The sequence below is a fragment of the Telopea speciosissima genome, chromosome 9 (genome assembly GCF_018873765.1).
Source record: "Telopea speciosissima isolate NSW1024214 ecotype Mountain lineage chromosome 9, Tspe_v1, whole genome shotgun sequence".
Taxonomy (NCBI): Eukaryota; Viridiplantae; Streptophyta; class Magnoliopsida; order Proteales; family Proteaceae; genus Telopea; species Telopea speciosissima.
This window is the reverse complement of record NC_057924.1, coordinates 3,105,868-3,120,336: the sequence shown is the minus strand read 5'-3', so window position 1 is coordinate 3,120,336 and position 14,469 is coordinate 3,105,868. Positions and strand designations below refer to the sequence as shown.

General features: G+C 38.2%; 1 protein-coding gene and 1 long non-coding RNA gene across 2 annotated transcripts in view; both read right to left on the bottom strand.

Annotated features, from left to right (window-relative positions):
* LOC122640027 (probable inactive ATP-dependent zinc metalloprotease FTSHI 5, chloroplastic) overlaps positions 1-14,469 on the bottom strand; it is a 74,782-nt gene that overhangs the window by 23,709 nt on the left and 36,604 nt on the right. The window contains exons 6-12 of the mRNA XM_043833122.1: positions 13,774-13,863; positions 13,556-13,687; positions 8,747-8,920; positions 8,146-8,267; positions 5,069-5,270; positions 4,564-4,692; positions 312-494 (exon numbers count right to left, since the gene is read on the bottom strand). Of these exons, the coding sequence (XP_043689057.1) occupies positions 312-494; positions 4,564-4,692; positions 5,069-5,270; positions 8,146-8,267; positions 8,747-8,920; positions 13,556-13,687; positions 13,774-13,863 (1,032 nt within the window). The remainder of the gene's footprint in view (positions 1-311; positions 495-4,563; positions 4,693-5,068; positions 5,271-8,145; positions 8,268-8,746; positions 8,921-13,555; positions 13,688-13,773; positions 13,864-14,469) is intronic.
* LOC122640028 lies at positions 12,727-13,517 on the bottom strand. The gene is made up of 3 exons (XR_006329616.1): positions 13,291-13,517; positions 12,873-13,113; positions 12,727-12,822 (listed from the first exon to the last, which is right to left on the bottom strand). It is a non-coding gene; the product is annotated as an uncharacterized LOC122640028 (long non-coding RNA).

Genomic DNA, 14,469 nt, shown 5'->3' with positions numbered 1-14,469 from the left:
TCATCAATGTTTATCGCAAAAACTTTAACCAGAAGAAATATATACAATATTAAGCTTAAAAAATGCTGCTTACAAACAATTCAATTTTGGTCTTAAGTTTTAACCTTAACCTCAATCTTGTCTAAGATCATATATTTTCAGTGGAAGTGATTTTAGCCATTCAGATAAGATTTGAAGTGGAAGTGATTAGGCCATTCAGGTAAGATTTGACCAAATAATAAATTAAACTGATTGGGTTACTAACACAAGGAGAAAAATAAGTAGCAATGCAATTGCTGCATTATAAACTTCATTGATAGATGGTCTCTTACATCAATTGGAGGACTTAGAAGTTCAATCCCATTGCTTATCTGACCATATGGTTCCATTAGATCAACCACACTCTGCAGATCTTCCTTTGTCAATGACAGTCCTAGATGATTAACCAGCCGTTTGCTAGCTGTCTTCAAAATTTTTGTCTCCTTCAGCCATTTGGGAACAATACCACTGAAAGTCTGCATAAACAACAAACAATAACTATTAATGGCAAAATAATGAGCACAAAACAGCAGCAAAAAGAAGTTCATTATTTAAATTCTTAAGGACCATATGAGAAAATTAATTAGTAACGTTAAAAGAGGAAGAAAATAGCTTAAAATTGGGAGGGGGGAGCTCAAGACAAATTATGTCACCATTTTGGCACAGCAGAACTTCATGACCTATTTAACAAAAATGGGTATGGATACACTCCCAAGACGACCACAGCTTACTTGAGTAAATATTTGATCATAAATTCATAATGCTGCTGTACTGGATGGGGGAAAATAATAAAGATCTTTATGCATCTTACCATTCATGCAGAGGCATTTATATTTGATCCTATTCTTTTCTTTTCTTCTCCTCTTATTCTCTGCAATTAATCCAATAGAGGCTGTTCCAGCCCAAAAAAATATCATAATGGACAAGGTTGGGATAATTAGAGTGCAACAAGAATTTCAATTCACATCTTTTATTTTTTTTAAATCCAGAAATATAGATGTTGTTGCTCTCAAATTTAGTTCAATAACTCATAAAGCAGGATACTCACGAAACAGTTTCTCCAAGTCCAAGCGTCATAAGAACCTAGTTAAAGAAATATGACGTGGGGTGTTTGATGTATACCACAGTAAGTGGAATGTCCCTTTCATGGCTGGATATTATCTCTTAGCTTTAGTTTGTTTTATTTCCTACTTAGGCTAGATTTCTATTTCCTAGTTAGAGTAAGGCTTCTATTTTATTTTCTCTTGCTGTACAAGGAATCACTTTCCTTGTTTAGATGCAACTCTTTTGGTTATTAAATAATAGTTGCAGGGGGGACTGCTAGAGTAACGATTCTGCAGTTCTCAATCAGTCTCGACTTCTTCTCCCTCAATCTCCTTCTCTCTCCTTTCACTTCTATTGCAGTTACTGGTTACAGATCCTGGTTTTGTCACATGGTATCAGAGCTGTAACTAGTAGCCATTTTGAGAGTCATCCAAGTCTTTGGAAAGTACTGAAACCCAAGTTCATAGAAGAAGAAGAAGAACTAGGGTTTCGTATGGGGTTCGAAGAAGATTTTACATGAAGAACATACCTGATTGATTGACTCTACTACTCTGAAGCTTTTATTCTGATTTTGCTACTGCTGATTTATATGCTGGTTTCCTCCCCTGGTTCACGTTGGAGATTTATTCACTAGAGATTTCTGGAATTCTTTATGGCATAGTTCAAAAACTTGTCGAGATCTCGAAAATCTCGGAGATCTCAACCTGGCCGATACAAAATTGCATACAAGATCTCAAACATACATGGTTTCGATAGCGTTTTCCGAAATTTCGGCGAGATTTCGATACTGTTTGTACCATCTCAACGAAATGTTACAAACTCCTTTATAAAAAGGCAGGGTCTCGACCTTTAGTTCGCAATTTCAAACTTATTTCGACTGTTTTGAACTAATGGAAAGAAGCCAATTGGATGCAAGTTGGTATTCATAGTAGAGTAGAATGAAGATGGAACCATTGCTCGCTATAATGCCAGATTGGTTGCCAAGGGATTCACCCAGACCTATGGCTTTGATTACCAGGAAACATTTGCCCCAATAGCAAAAATGAATTCTGTTCGAGCCTTGTTGTCTTGTGCTGCAAAGTGCAAACATGGGATGGGATCTTCAGCAGTTGGACATAAAGAATGCCTTCCTTAATGGTGATCTTGAAGAAGTCTACATGGACATTCCTCCTGGCTTTGAATCATCTGCTGCAGTTGGCAAAGTGTGTAAACTCCGCAAGTCACTCTATAGGTTGAAACAGTCCCCTTGTGCCTGGTTTGGCAGGTTTCAGAAAGCTATGCAAAAGTTCGGCTTCAAACAAAGTACTATTGATCATACCTTGTTTATCAAACACAGGAATGGCAAGGTTACAGCTCTTATTGTTTATGTGGATGATATAGTGATCATTGGAGATGATGAGGAAGAAATCTCTCTTTGAAATACTCGATTGGCAACCGAGTTCAAAACTAAAGACCTAGGACATCTCAAGTACTTCTTGGGAATCAAAGTAGCTAGGTCTAATAAAGGGATCTTCATCTCCCAAAGAAAGTATGTTCTTCTTGAAGAAACTGGGATGCTTGGTTATAAACCTGTTGATTCTCCCATTGAAGTTAACCACCAACTCAGCAGCACCGTTGGTGATTCTGTGGATAGAGAGTGATATCAACGTCTCGTAGGAAGACTTATATATTTGTCTCAGACCAAGCCAAACATTGCCTATGTTGTGAGAGTTGATAGTCGTTTCCTACATGATCCGAAGACTGTTCACCTTGAAGCAGTATACAAAATTCTTCGGTACTTAAAGTCAGCTCCTGGAAAGGGATTCTATTTTCAAACAATGGAAGTCTGAAGTTAGAATCCTTTACTGCTGCTAATTGGCCTGGATCCATTGACGACTGCCGCTCCACCTCCGACTATTGCACATTCCTTGGAGGAAACCTAGGCCATATTTGGTATGGTTTCTATTTTAATTTCGGATTGATTTCATGAAATAGTCAACAAGTTGATTTTTGGTCAAAAAATTGAAATTGTTTTGGTTGTATCAGTATAAAATATTTTAAAAATAAAAAAATCCATTTGGTAGTTCAATTTCTAAGAATAGATTCCCTATATTTGGGAAAGGTGGTGGTGGTGATGGTGGTTACGGTGGTTGTGGCGGCGATGGTGGTGGCGATGGGGATCGTGGGGTGGCGGTGAGACCATTAGGAGAAGAAGAATAAAGGTGGGAACATGAAATTACTAATTTACCCATCAAGTTAATTATGTGCTCATTAAAGAGCAAAAGTGAAGGTCGTGCTTGGCGCGTTGGTCAAGTGCTCACTTGCTGAACGCTTGGTCATGGGTTCAAGTCCTGAAACAACCTCTCTAGAAACAGGGGTAAGGTTGCGTACATTTGACCCTCCCCAGACCCTGCTAAACGCGGGAGCCTTGTGCACTGGGTACGGCCTTTTTTTAAAGAGTAAAAGTGAAATCAAATGAAATAGAAATTCTGAAACAGCTCCTCAGCTATTTCAGAATTTCTATTCCACTTGATTTCTATTTCACTGAAATAAGGTGAAAAAATCAAACCAAACAAATTTCGAAATAGAAATCAAACCATATCAGGCCCTAGTCACCTGGAGAAGTAATAAAAAAGTTTGTAGTTTCCAGATCCAATGTGGAGGCTGAATACAGGGCTATGACTCAGGGAGTATGTGAACTCATTTGGCTGAAAATGCTTCTCAATGATCTAAAAATGGCTCCTGAGGGTCCTATGAGGCTCTACTGCAACAACGAAGCTGCAACCAGTATAGCCCATAACCCGGTTCAACATGACAAGACCAAACATGTTGAAATTGATCAACATTTTATCAAGGAGAAAATTGAAGATGGGTTTGATATACACTCCTTTTGTTACTACAGAAAACCAATTGGCAAATGTCTTTACCAAGGGCTTGTCTATTAAGACCTTCCATCCTATTGTTTCCAAGTTGGACATGAATGACATCCATGCACCAACTTGAGGGGGAGTGTTGAAGGATTTGGGATTGACCCGGTTCGGTTCGGTTCTCATAAGTTCACTTGTTGAAGTTTGTAATGTAACTAGTTACACTAGAGTGTCTAGATTCATTATGCACATGTTATTTGTGCAAATTAAATCTTCCATGTGTAATAATCCTAGATTATAAATAAAGTGGTTGCCTATGTCATCTTGAAAAGCCAAATCATTCTCTTTCTTTTCCTTTTCTCAACTATAAGTAAGAGGAAACCTAAGCTAATGATGACCAAATCCTTGTCTGGCATGGTCCCACCACATCATATCACGACAGTAATTAGTAATTACAATTGCAAAGGACCAAAAGTTAAAAGTCAACTTCACAATTATGTAAATTCACTGAGAAAGAGAGAGAGAGACAGAGAGGCAAAAGGCAATTCAAACAAAAATTGATTAAATAATGCTATGCTGTCCATATTTGAAATTGCAATCCAATAAACTAAAGGTAACAACTAACAACAAGATAGCATAAACCAGTATTTCTTACCGCAAACCAGCTACAGTAGCTCATAAGTTCATCAGTATCAAGAAATTTGCTCCTAAATGCAGTACCTTCCAATGCTAAAGGAACAAGTTTTAGCTCTATAGGCCGTAGAAGAGCCGTTTTCTCAGCAACCTGAAGAAAAAGTTACATATTAAGACCATAGAAAGGATATATTATATACAAATAATGCAATATCTCATCGAAATATGCAAAACGAAATTATCAAAATATTGAAATTTCAAATGAAATTATCAAAATGTTAAATTCTTCCATACAAAATGCCAAATTTTAAGTAGAAATGGTCAAAATTGAGGAAATGAGCCAAAATTGGGGAAATTAGTCAAAATTGACTGGTTCTTGCTTTTGGAGTTACCAATTTTCAAATCCTAAACATTTTTCTTTCAACAAAATAAGACAATAATTTCCATAACATTTTAAACTTATAGAGAACAAACAAACATGAAAGGGTTCCACAAATAAATATAGAAAAGTACTTAGTAGCAATTACCTTTGTCCAATCTACATAATCAATTAGTTCATTATCCATAGTATCCTTCGCCGCAATACGTAAGATCATCTCTCTCTCCATTTGAGTCGGACGTTGAAGATGAAATATTCTATCCATTCGACCAGGTCGTTGCAGGGCCTGATCGATTTGCTTGAGATTTCTTGTAGTAGCCATTAAAACAACCCCATCTTGTTTCTCAAACCTGCATGACAAGAATTGAGATTTTCTTTTTCTTTGAAGCTGACATGGGTTTTTATATATGAATTTAAAGACGACCACACTCATCACAATAAAACAGTGAAAAAGTGAAGGATGCAGGTGAGAAACTTTGAAGGCCTTAAAGTGACAGCACTAGATTTTGACCCTGAAGTGGAAGCTTGACCAAAGAGAATCTACAACCATTTTCTGCAGCTTCTTTTTCTTAATTATAGTATCAACTCCCACCAGAGTTAATCCATCTCTATGCCATGCTTCAATTACACAGATGCATAGACACCCACAATTCCAATTATCTCATCCAACAAGCACTTCATACATAAATATCAAGAATTGTATATTAAGGATACATGTTTTACGGGTGGTTGAATACGGCATCAATTGGCGTTTGCTGGTAGTGTGCCTCTGCACTAGTAGTTAATGGTGTTTCTAGTAGCCCATAGCTGGTTACAGACTTACAGGTTGCAATTAAGGCGTCCCCCGCCCCTCCCCGTGGTCAAACATGCAGAGTTCTTGTTCCTTCTCTCCAGGTTTTTGAGGAAATTATTGATGGGCTCTGTCTGTAACGTTGTCATCAATGTAGGAGGCACAGGAGTGAAAGAGCTAAAGATTTTCCTTGGGAATACCTGGTAGGTCATTTCAATGCCTGTGAGGTCCCTGTTGGCCTGGTGGAGCATTGGATCTTGGGGGAACCATGGTGGCACTTACAAGAGAAGCCCTCAATTAGATGTTGGGGTGGGGATGGCCATTGCCTTTGTGTTGTTTTTGAGAAGGATGTAGAGTATATTTTGTGATATGGAGGTAGAAAACAATCTGTGGTCATGAATCCCCAATAATTGGCTGAAGCGCTATCTTTGATTCGATAAGAAAGCTGAATCTTTTTGTATGAAATGGATTGATTTGTATGGCATTCCTTTGCAGGCATATTCTTATGCTTTGTTCACAATAGTAGGCAATGCATGTGGAACCTGTGTTAAGTCTGATGAGAAATATCTAAGGAAACACTTCATACAGTTTGTATCCAAGTCTGATCAAACAACAAACTTAGAATTCTCCATCCCATTCAAATCAGAGTTTATGATTTAATCCAGTTGGCACAGATAATTGATGGCAAAACTATCCTTTACCTGGGAGACATTGCAAGTTTGTATCATCTCATGTGCACCCCCCTCACTGCCGAGCTGCCTTGGGACTGTTTGAAATGATTTTTCTTGTGTTAAAGGAATGGTTAAGCTTAGAGGTTGGAAGACTGTAGTTCTAAGACAACTGTATGGCCGTAACATGGGGAAGACAGAGAACTTGACAGACAACTCGAGTTTCCCTAGCTGAAAACCTAGTAAAGAATGTCCTAAACAATGAAAACAGTAGCTAATTAACTAAGGGAGACTAAAATGACAGCTTAAAATATTGGGGAGAGATTCCTTCAATCTGGTCATGGAGTAACTTGCCAAATTCTTTTTTTGGGACTTGTCCCTTTGATGTAAGAAAGCCGCAGACTCTCATTTTTTACATCAGTCCACTAGTAAAGGCAGTCTTTGGGAGTCCTTGCTGCAAGTTTGAGGATAGACTAGGTTCCTGATTGGTAATGAGTAGTTTTAACAGAAAATAGTGGAAATGAGGGTGAATCATTAATGGAGGAAGAGAGTTTGAGAGGTGAAGGGAAGATGGTACAATGAGGTATCAAGAGGGAGGTAAAGAAAGGTGAGTAACAAGAGGGGGAGGAGAGACTTGGGAGTTAGGAGTGAATAGGAGAACTGAAGGGGGGGAGGGGGGAATCATTATGGGAGGAAGAGAGAATGAGAGGAATAGGGTTGGACCAAAAAAGAGTAATATGTCCATTACTCACAAAGACATGTCATCCCTGAAACTAAAAATTGGGTAAAGGACGTGTATGTGAATTTTTTTCTTCACCATTTTAAAATGTACATGTTGTTCGAGGACAGACTGGGACTATGCATTACTAATATGTGGTTTTTTAGTTACTGCTATACACATCAAACAAATAAAAATCAATACTGGCCATATACAGACATTTTAACTGATAGCCAATGTGCAATTGTGCATACCTAAAGACCTAGGCAAGTGTCACCTAGTCTTTCCCTGGACTGCCTGATTGCCTAGGTGTCTCCTGAACTACACTAGTCTATAAGTTCTAGGGTTGCCATGTCAGACTTGTTTGCAACCTTGTTACATGGATGATAGAAAGACATTATGACGAGGCAAATATATTAACATCTTCATGTTAATAATTAAAAGGACAGTTGACTAGTGTGACACGAATGGCATTGGTTGATTAACTCCTTTTCTGGGAACTCCATATGTGACACTATTGGGAAGCTCGTCTTCAACGCCACTATTCATCATATTTGGATGGAAAGGAACCTCCGGAGATGGACTTCCAACTCTAGATCGTTTGATGTGATTTGGAAAGCCATCTCCTTTGATGTGTCCACCAAGCTCAGTAGTATCCATCAGAGGCACTGCCAGGACAGCCATAGAAATAGGCACATTTTGACTTTTTGGGGCCTTGATTCTGCCCTTTTGCGGTCCTCCTCCTCTGCGTAGGCTGGTAGTCCGCTTCCCCTTCCCCCTCTCTTCCTTTCTTCTTTCTCCCCCCCCCACTCCCCTTCTTTTCCTCTTTTCTTTCTTGTACATTGATTCTTTGGTTCGCTTTTCCCTGCCCCCTCTTGGGGTTCGGTAATATATTTATTTACCAAAAAAAAAATTAAAAGGACAGTTTTTACTTGATGACATATCAAGAAATCTGTTAGAAGATTGATAATTCAATGAACAGGAAGAGAGGTTAGACAATAGTAGTAATAATAAGATCAAAAACAACAGAATAGATTCTTGCATTTTACCCATCAAGTTCAACAAGAAGTTGATTTATAAATGCTTCATGGTCCTGCTTTTGAGTATGGACATACTTTCCACGAACACCAGCAAAGAGGTCAAAATCCTCAACAAAGATTATGACAGGTGCCTACACCACAAAATCCCATTGCAGAAATATCTGAGAAATTTGTGCATTGCCTATGGTGGACATCATTAGAAATTTATGAAAAACAGTTTATTCACCACCCAACCCCTAAATTCTTTGGGCTGTTGAAAATTCATGCTCAATACAATTACAGGTTAAACATATGGGCTGCTAAACACTTCATGGCCTGTGACATGGTGATACATGGATGGATCCATGTGATAGAGGAGCCCATCTCAAAGAGAGTGGATATAATTATAAAGATACTGCTTGTACTTACTCATTTCCCTCTTCGGCAAGTTCATAAACTATTTAACCGTTGGGTTAATTTGAGTCACTTCCCTTACCCAATTTGACCTGAAACTTCACCAGTGAGATGGGTTCTGTACCACCACGTGGCAGCTCATTAAGTGGTAAATGTCAATATCACTATGCAGTATAAAGCAAAACAGAAAATAAATAAGAGTTTTATTGAGGCCAACCAAATCCCTTGCTGTTTCAAACAGTTCTCTAACATTCGATGCACTTTGGCCAACCCATAGTTCAGGCTCCAACTGTTGGGCTTTAATTTCAACAACAGGGACCCTCGCTTCTGCAGCTATGGCCAGTGCTAGGGATGTCTTCCCAGTTCCCCTCTCGCCTACAACGAGAACACCCTGCAATTTTAAATATGAACTAGTTATAGCATAATGCATATCCATCCAAGCACCTTGGATGAGCCCACAAACCAATTAGAATTCATTTGCAGCTTAAGCTATGTTTAGAACAAACATGTTAATGAAGTCTGAAAGGCATAAGCATACCATCTCCTTCCCAACTATGTTTTATAATTAAACAGCTTCTACTAAAATAATTGAAGACGATTCAGATGTAACTTGGCTCTTCATTTGATTTCAACCACTGAAATGTTGCTCCTTAGTCCTTACATAAACAAGGTATTATTAGTACATTACTTTTTTGTAACCTTTTTTTTTAATGCCAGAGAAAGAGCTTTAGAGAAATATTTCAATGAAATGAGAACACAGATGACCCTATCTACGAAGTAATAGACGTAACAGGTTTGAAGAATCAGTAATTTGAGAAAACACTGAATTGCACTGTGATATGAACACATATCTAGATATGAGTCAAAATGTGGAACCACAACACATCTATTTCTCTCTCATATCTAGATATGAGTCAACAAGTTAAACCACAGCACATCTCTCTCTCTCTCTTTTCTTTTTTTTTGAGGGGGGGAGGGGGGGTGGGGAGGGTGAGTGGGAGATTTGGACCATAGTATCTTCACTGATTATCTATAATAAACATGGAAAGAGATCTCGGTTCAAACCAACCGAAACCATTGAGATATCTCAGTTTCTTGCGACAAGTTAAGGTGGGAATTTAAAAAGTACATGGTTTTGGTTGGTTTCGACATATTTTGGTCGAAACCACCGAGATACTTCGGTTTCGCAAGAAACTGAGACAAGTTAAGGTGGGTGTTTAAAAAAGTACAGGGTTTCGGTTGGTTTCAACTGGTTTCGACATATTTCGCTAGTTTCAACCTGAATACCTATATAAATGTCACTTATCACCATCGAAACTTGAGGAAACCTGGATGGAAACCAAGACAGACACTTATTTATGCCAGAAACCAAGACAGACACTTATTTATGCCAAATATCATTTACTTCAGATATTATTCATAAAAAACAAATGCCCCCTATTTGAATCCAATAAAAATAGTTAAAAAATAAAATTCCAAAAGGATAAAAAGTCAACCCCCCAGTTCAAGAACAAAAAATGGATTTTCGGCGATAGGTGCAATTTTCAACTTTCTAATGCCTGGGGTTTTTCTCAAATCTAAAAATTTCAGAAATCTTAATATGGTAAAACATTGCTAAAAACCAAAAGTGCGGTAAAATTTTCATTTGTTTTGATGTCTAAAAAGATATATTTTCCTTCAGAGCGACTTTAAACAGCATTCACGCACACCAAACTAAGTTTTGAGCGGAACATTTACTCCTTCAATACAAATCAGATTTAAGCAATCTTGGTTTTGTAAGTATTAAATCTCTGTTTCGTCGAAATTTCGGTCATTTCGTTTCAGTGTTTCAGTCATTTCGGCATTTTATACCAACAAATGGCCAAGCGAAACTCATAGAAAAAATACAATATTTCGACGCCGAAATTTTGGTATCTCGGCCAAAATGGCCTTCTGAAACGAGATTTACTATGATTGTGACAGTAAATCTGCTATCAACATTGCTAGCAAGAAAATCTAGCACAAGGGATTTGTGAGCTACTACAGCTTCAGGATCTTCTCCAAGATTTGGGTATATCTGTTCAGATACCAATGATGTTGTACTGTGGCAGTAAATCTGCTATCAGCATTGCCCACCAGTTCAACATGATAGGACGAAACCATAGTTATCAAGGCGGCAAGGTGACCATGGCGTTTGAGGGCCTTCCTAAGCGCCTTGGAGATAGGGCGGCCGTAAGGCGTCGCCTTGGCGAACAAGGCATTTTAGTGTTCTTTTTTTATATAACCATTTTATTAGGCACAAATAGCATATTAATTTTTATATAATTCTACTTATATACTAAATAAATATGAAAGAATTGAAGTATATAATCAAGGAATTGCAAAATAGCATAATCATAGAATTACAAAATCAGTGAATCACATAATTACAAAATCAATGAATCACATAATTACTCTCACATGATGTTAGAATTATAAACTCACATAATCACGGAATAAATAGTTACATAACCACAGATTGCATAGATTACAATAACACATGCATTTCATAAATTATACTAAGGAATGCACAATTTACATTGAATTGCAGAAATTACAGCAACAGCCACTCCGGCAGCAGCCAAAGCCACCGGCCATCACTAATAAAAGCCAGCCACAGAAGAATAAGGTATAGGAGAATAAGAAAAATAAAAAAAATAGAAGATGGTTAGACATGGAACAAAGAAGAGGAAGAAGCTAGAAGAATAAAAGGAAAAAATGCAGCTGCCAAAGCCACCGGCCAGTGGCCTGAAGAAGTGAAGAAGTGCTGCTGCCCGCTGGCCTGAAGAAGAGAAGAACTGAAACCGGAAAAAAAGGACACTTGCTTCTGGCCGGAAGATGCTGCCGGAATGCCGGAGTAAAGGAAGACAGCGGTGCCGGAAGATGTAAAAGGTCACCACTGCAAAAGGAAGAAACATAGAGAAGGTTAGAAGAAGGGTTTAGACTTTAGAAGGAAAAAAAAAAGGCACAACACTTCCTGTGGAAGCTGGAGATGTCGCCGGGGGGGGTGGAGGCTGGAGATGTCGCCGGGCGCCGGTGGAGGTTGAGGCTGGAGATGGAGATGTCGGTGGAGAGTGGAGAGTGAAGATGTTAGAAGGGGTTCAGATTTTTGAAGGAAAAAAGAAAAAAAAAAAAAGCAAAATACTTACAAGGTTGGAGATGTCGTCGCCTAACCGGACGCCGGTCGAAAATGGGGACTGAGAGGGAGGAGTGAGGTCTGAGGGAGTCGCGACAGTCGCCCTCGCCGCTGCTCCTTTTTCTCCTTTTCTCTTTCGCAGGTTTTCTTTCTTCTCTTTTGGTTATGGGTGAGACGGTGAGGAGTGAGGACTTTCGTTTTTTTTTTCCGTTTTTGTTTGGCTTAGGTGATTCCATGTAACACAATATACAGAAATAATGTATACAAGCCTATGAAAATATAAGAAATAGAATAAAACTTTACATATTTTAATTTTGTTTTGTTTTTAAATGATTCGGTGTATCGCAATGTAAGAAAATCATACACACATAACCAATAAGAACATAGAAAATATAATAAACTAATGAAGTAGCGCCTTTCCACCAAGGCGCCCAAACGCCTTGACTCTTCAAAACCGCCAAGACGCCTTGGCGACGCCTTAATAACTATGGACGAAACATGTAGAGATTGACAAACATTTTATCAAGGAGAAGCTGGAGTAGGGTCTTATTTCAAAGCCATGGCACACGGGATTTGTCAGCTACTATGGCTTCAGGGTCTTCTCCACGATTTGGGTGTATCTGCTCAAATACCAATGGATGTTCTACTATGACAGTAAATCTGCTAACAGCATTGCCCATAATCCAGTCAACATGATAGGACGAAACATGTAGAGATTGATAGACATTTCATCAAAGAGAAGCTGGAGCAGTGTCTTATTTGTATTCCTTTTGTGAAGATAGGTGATCAGTCAGCAGATGTTTTCACCTAAGGTCTTAGTAGTATGGTTTTCATCCAATTTTATGCAAGTTGGGCATGTGTAATATCCATGCACCAACTTGAGGGGGAGTGGTGTAATATGGGTATAAGGGTATATCTGTCATTAAGGTCTATATATGGTTGCCCTAGGGGCATTACTGTACTTGTAACTTCTATCACTTTATTATAAATAAAGGTGGCTAGTGTCAAAGTGACACAAGTCAGTTTTCTCCCAAATCTCAACAAAAAGGTTTAAATTTACAATGAAAATCTAAAGAATAAATCGGTATCTCGAGAAATAAAATGTCTGAATATGAATATGTAATATCTAGTGGAGATAACTCGGGGTAAATTGTCTGAATATGAATATGTAATATCTAGTGGAGATAACTCGGGGTAAATACTGAAGTCTACAGCATCGATAGCCACACATACTCTTAACCACTTCTCAGGTCAGATATCACAAGGAAATGATTGTAGACAATCTTGTATCAATTGTGATTTAAACCATGAGCCACTTAACCATCTGAGGGATAGCCACTAGGAGCAAAAGCAGAGAATGATACATAATTCTAGTGCCAATTGTTAGATGACATCCAGTTCTTCGTCAATTCTACATGTTGTATAGCATTCTGTGTTATAATTAAAATATAAAAAAAGGGCCGTATCCAGTGCACAAGGCTCCTGTGTTTCGCAGGGTCTGGGAGAGGTAGATGGTAGGCAGCCTTACCCCCTTCACAGAGCGGCTGATTCCCAGGACTCGACCGCGCTGACGGTAACGAGACCTTGCCATCGCACCAAGCGACGACCCTCATTCTGTGTTATAATAAAGTAATGCAATAAACATCAAATTTCATAGAAGACAGAATAACTCATCATCATGTATATAATCTTTTTAAACATCAACTGCCTGTCATGTGACAAAGACCACCAATCCAACCAAGGAATATCATAATGTTAGAACTGAAAGGGTAACACACAAAAATATAATCAAGCAAACGGTAGCATGTCAAGAGATCTATGACAAGATTTATTGAAAAAATAAAAGAGAACTTTATGCTAAGAAGACCGTACCCGAGGTGCACGAGCACCCATTTCCTGGAATGCAGTGGGATTTTGCAGAAATGCAACAACTTCATTGATTTCCTCTCTCATGGAGTCAACACTAGCAAAATCTTTCAATCGTATTGGGGGATTCTTTACCCTCTGCAAAGTACCCAATCATAAATAGCACAAGTTTAATTGGAAAATCCAGTGATACAGATAGTGTAATGTGAAAATGCAAATTTGACCTTCATCTGATCAAATGCAGATCTTATCGGATCAACTCCCTCCTTTCTTCTGCGTTTCGTTCTCCTCAGCTTAAACTTGAAATAACCTTGCTGCACGATAATAGACAAAACAATAATTGCGTTCAGTCACTTTCACATGCCAGGTGAAAATTTCTTAAGAAGGGAGACAAAAAGGCGCATGCTGTCAATCATCTGTCAAGTAGAAGTAGCAGAAAATCTAGCGTAAGGCTACCTAACAGATTATGCCCACCCAGAACTAATTAAAGTAATTCCCATTGCCTGCATATACACACACACTAGTAACTATCCTATTCCAATTCTAACATGTAAGTCTTAATTCAATTACCAGCGAGACTCATCACCTAACACCTGTTCTAATTACAACTCAAAAGAAAGACAAAATAAAAAAAAATTCTGTATAAAGAAAAAGACCAAAAACATGTGCAAGATTTACTGCTTCACAACACCTACAAGAATAGTCTTAAATTAACACGAAATTTGACCACCTAATGACAATACACTATTGTGACTTATTTAATAGAACACATTACAATTCAGACACTAAACTTTTACGTGATGGAAAAAATAAAACAATGACTCAATGTGGTGGATTTGCATCATTCCCTATTTACTGTAACTTTTGGTCTAAAGAATTTTACAAGAAGCTAAATATATGAAATTAAGACTAAAGAATCA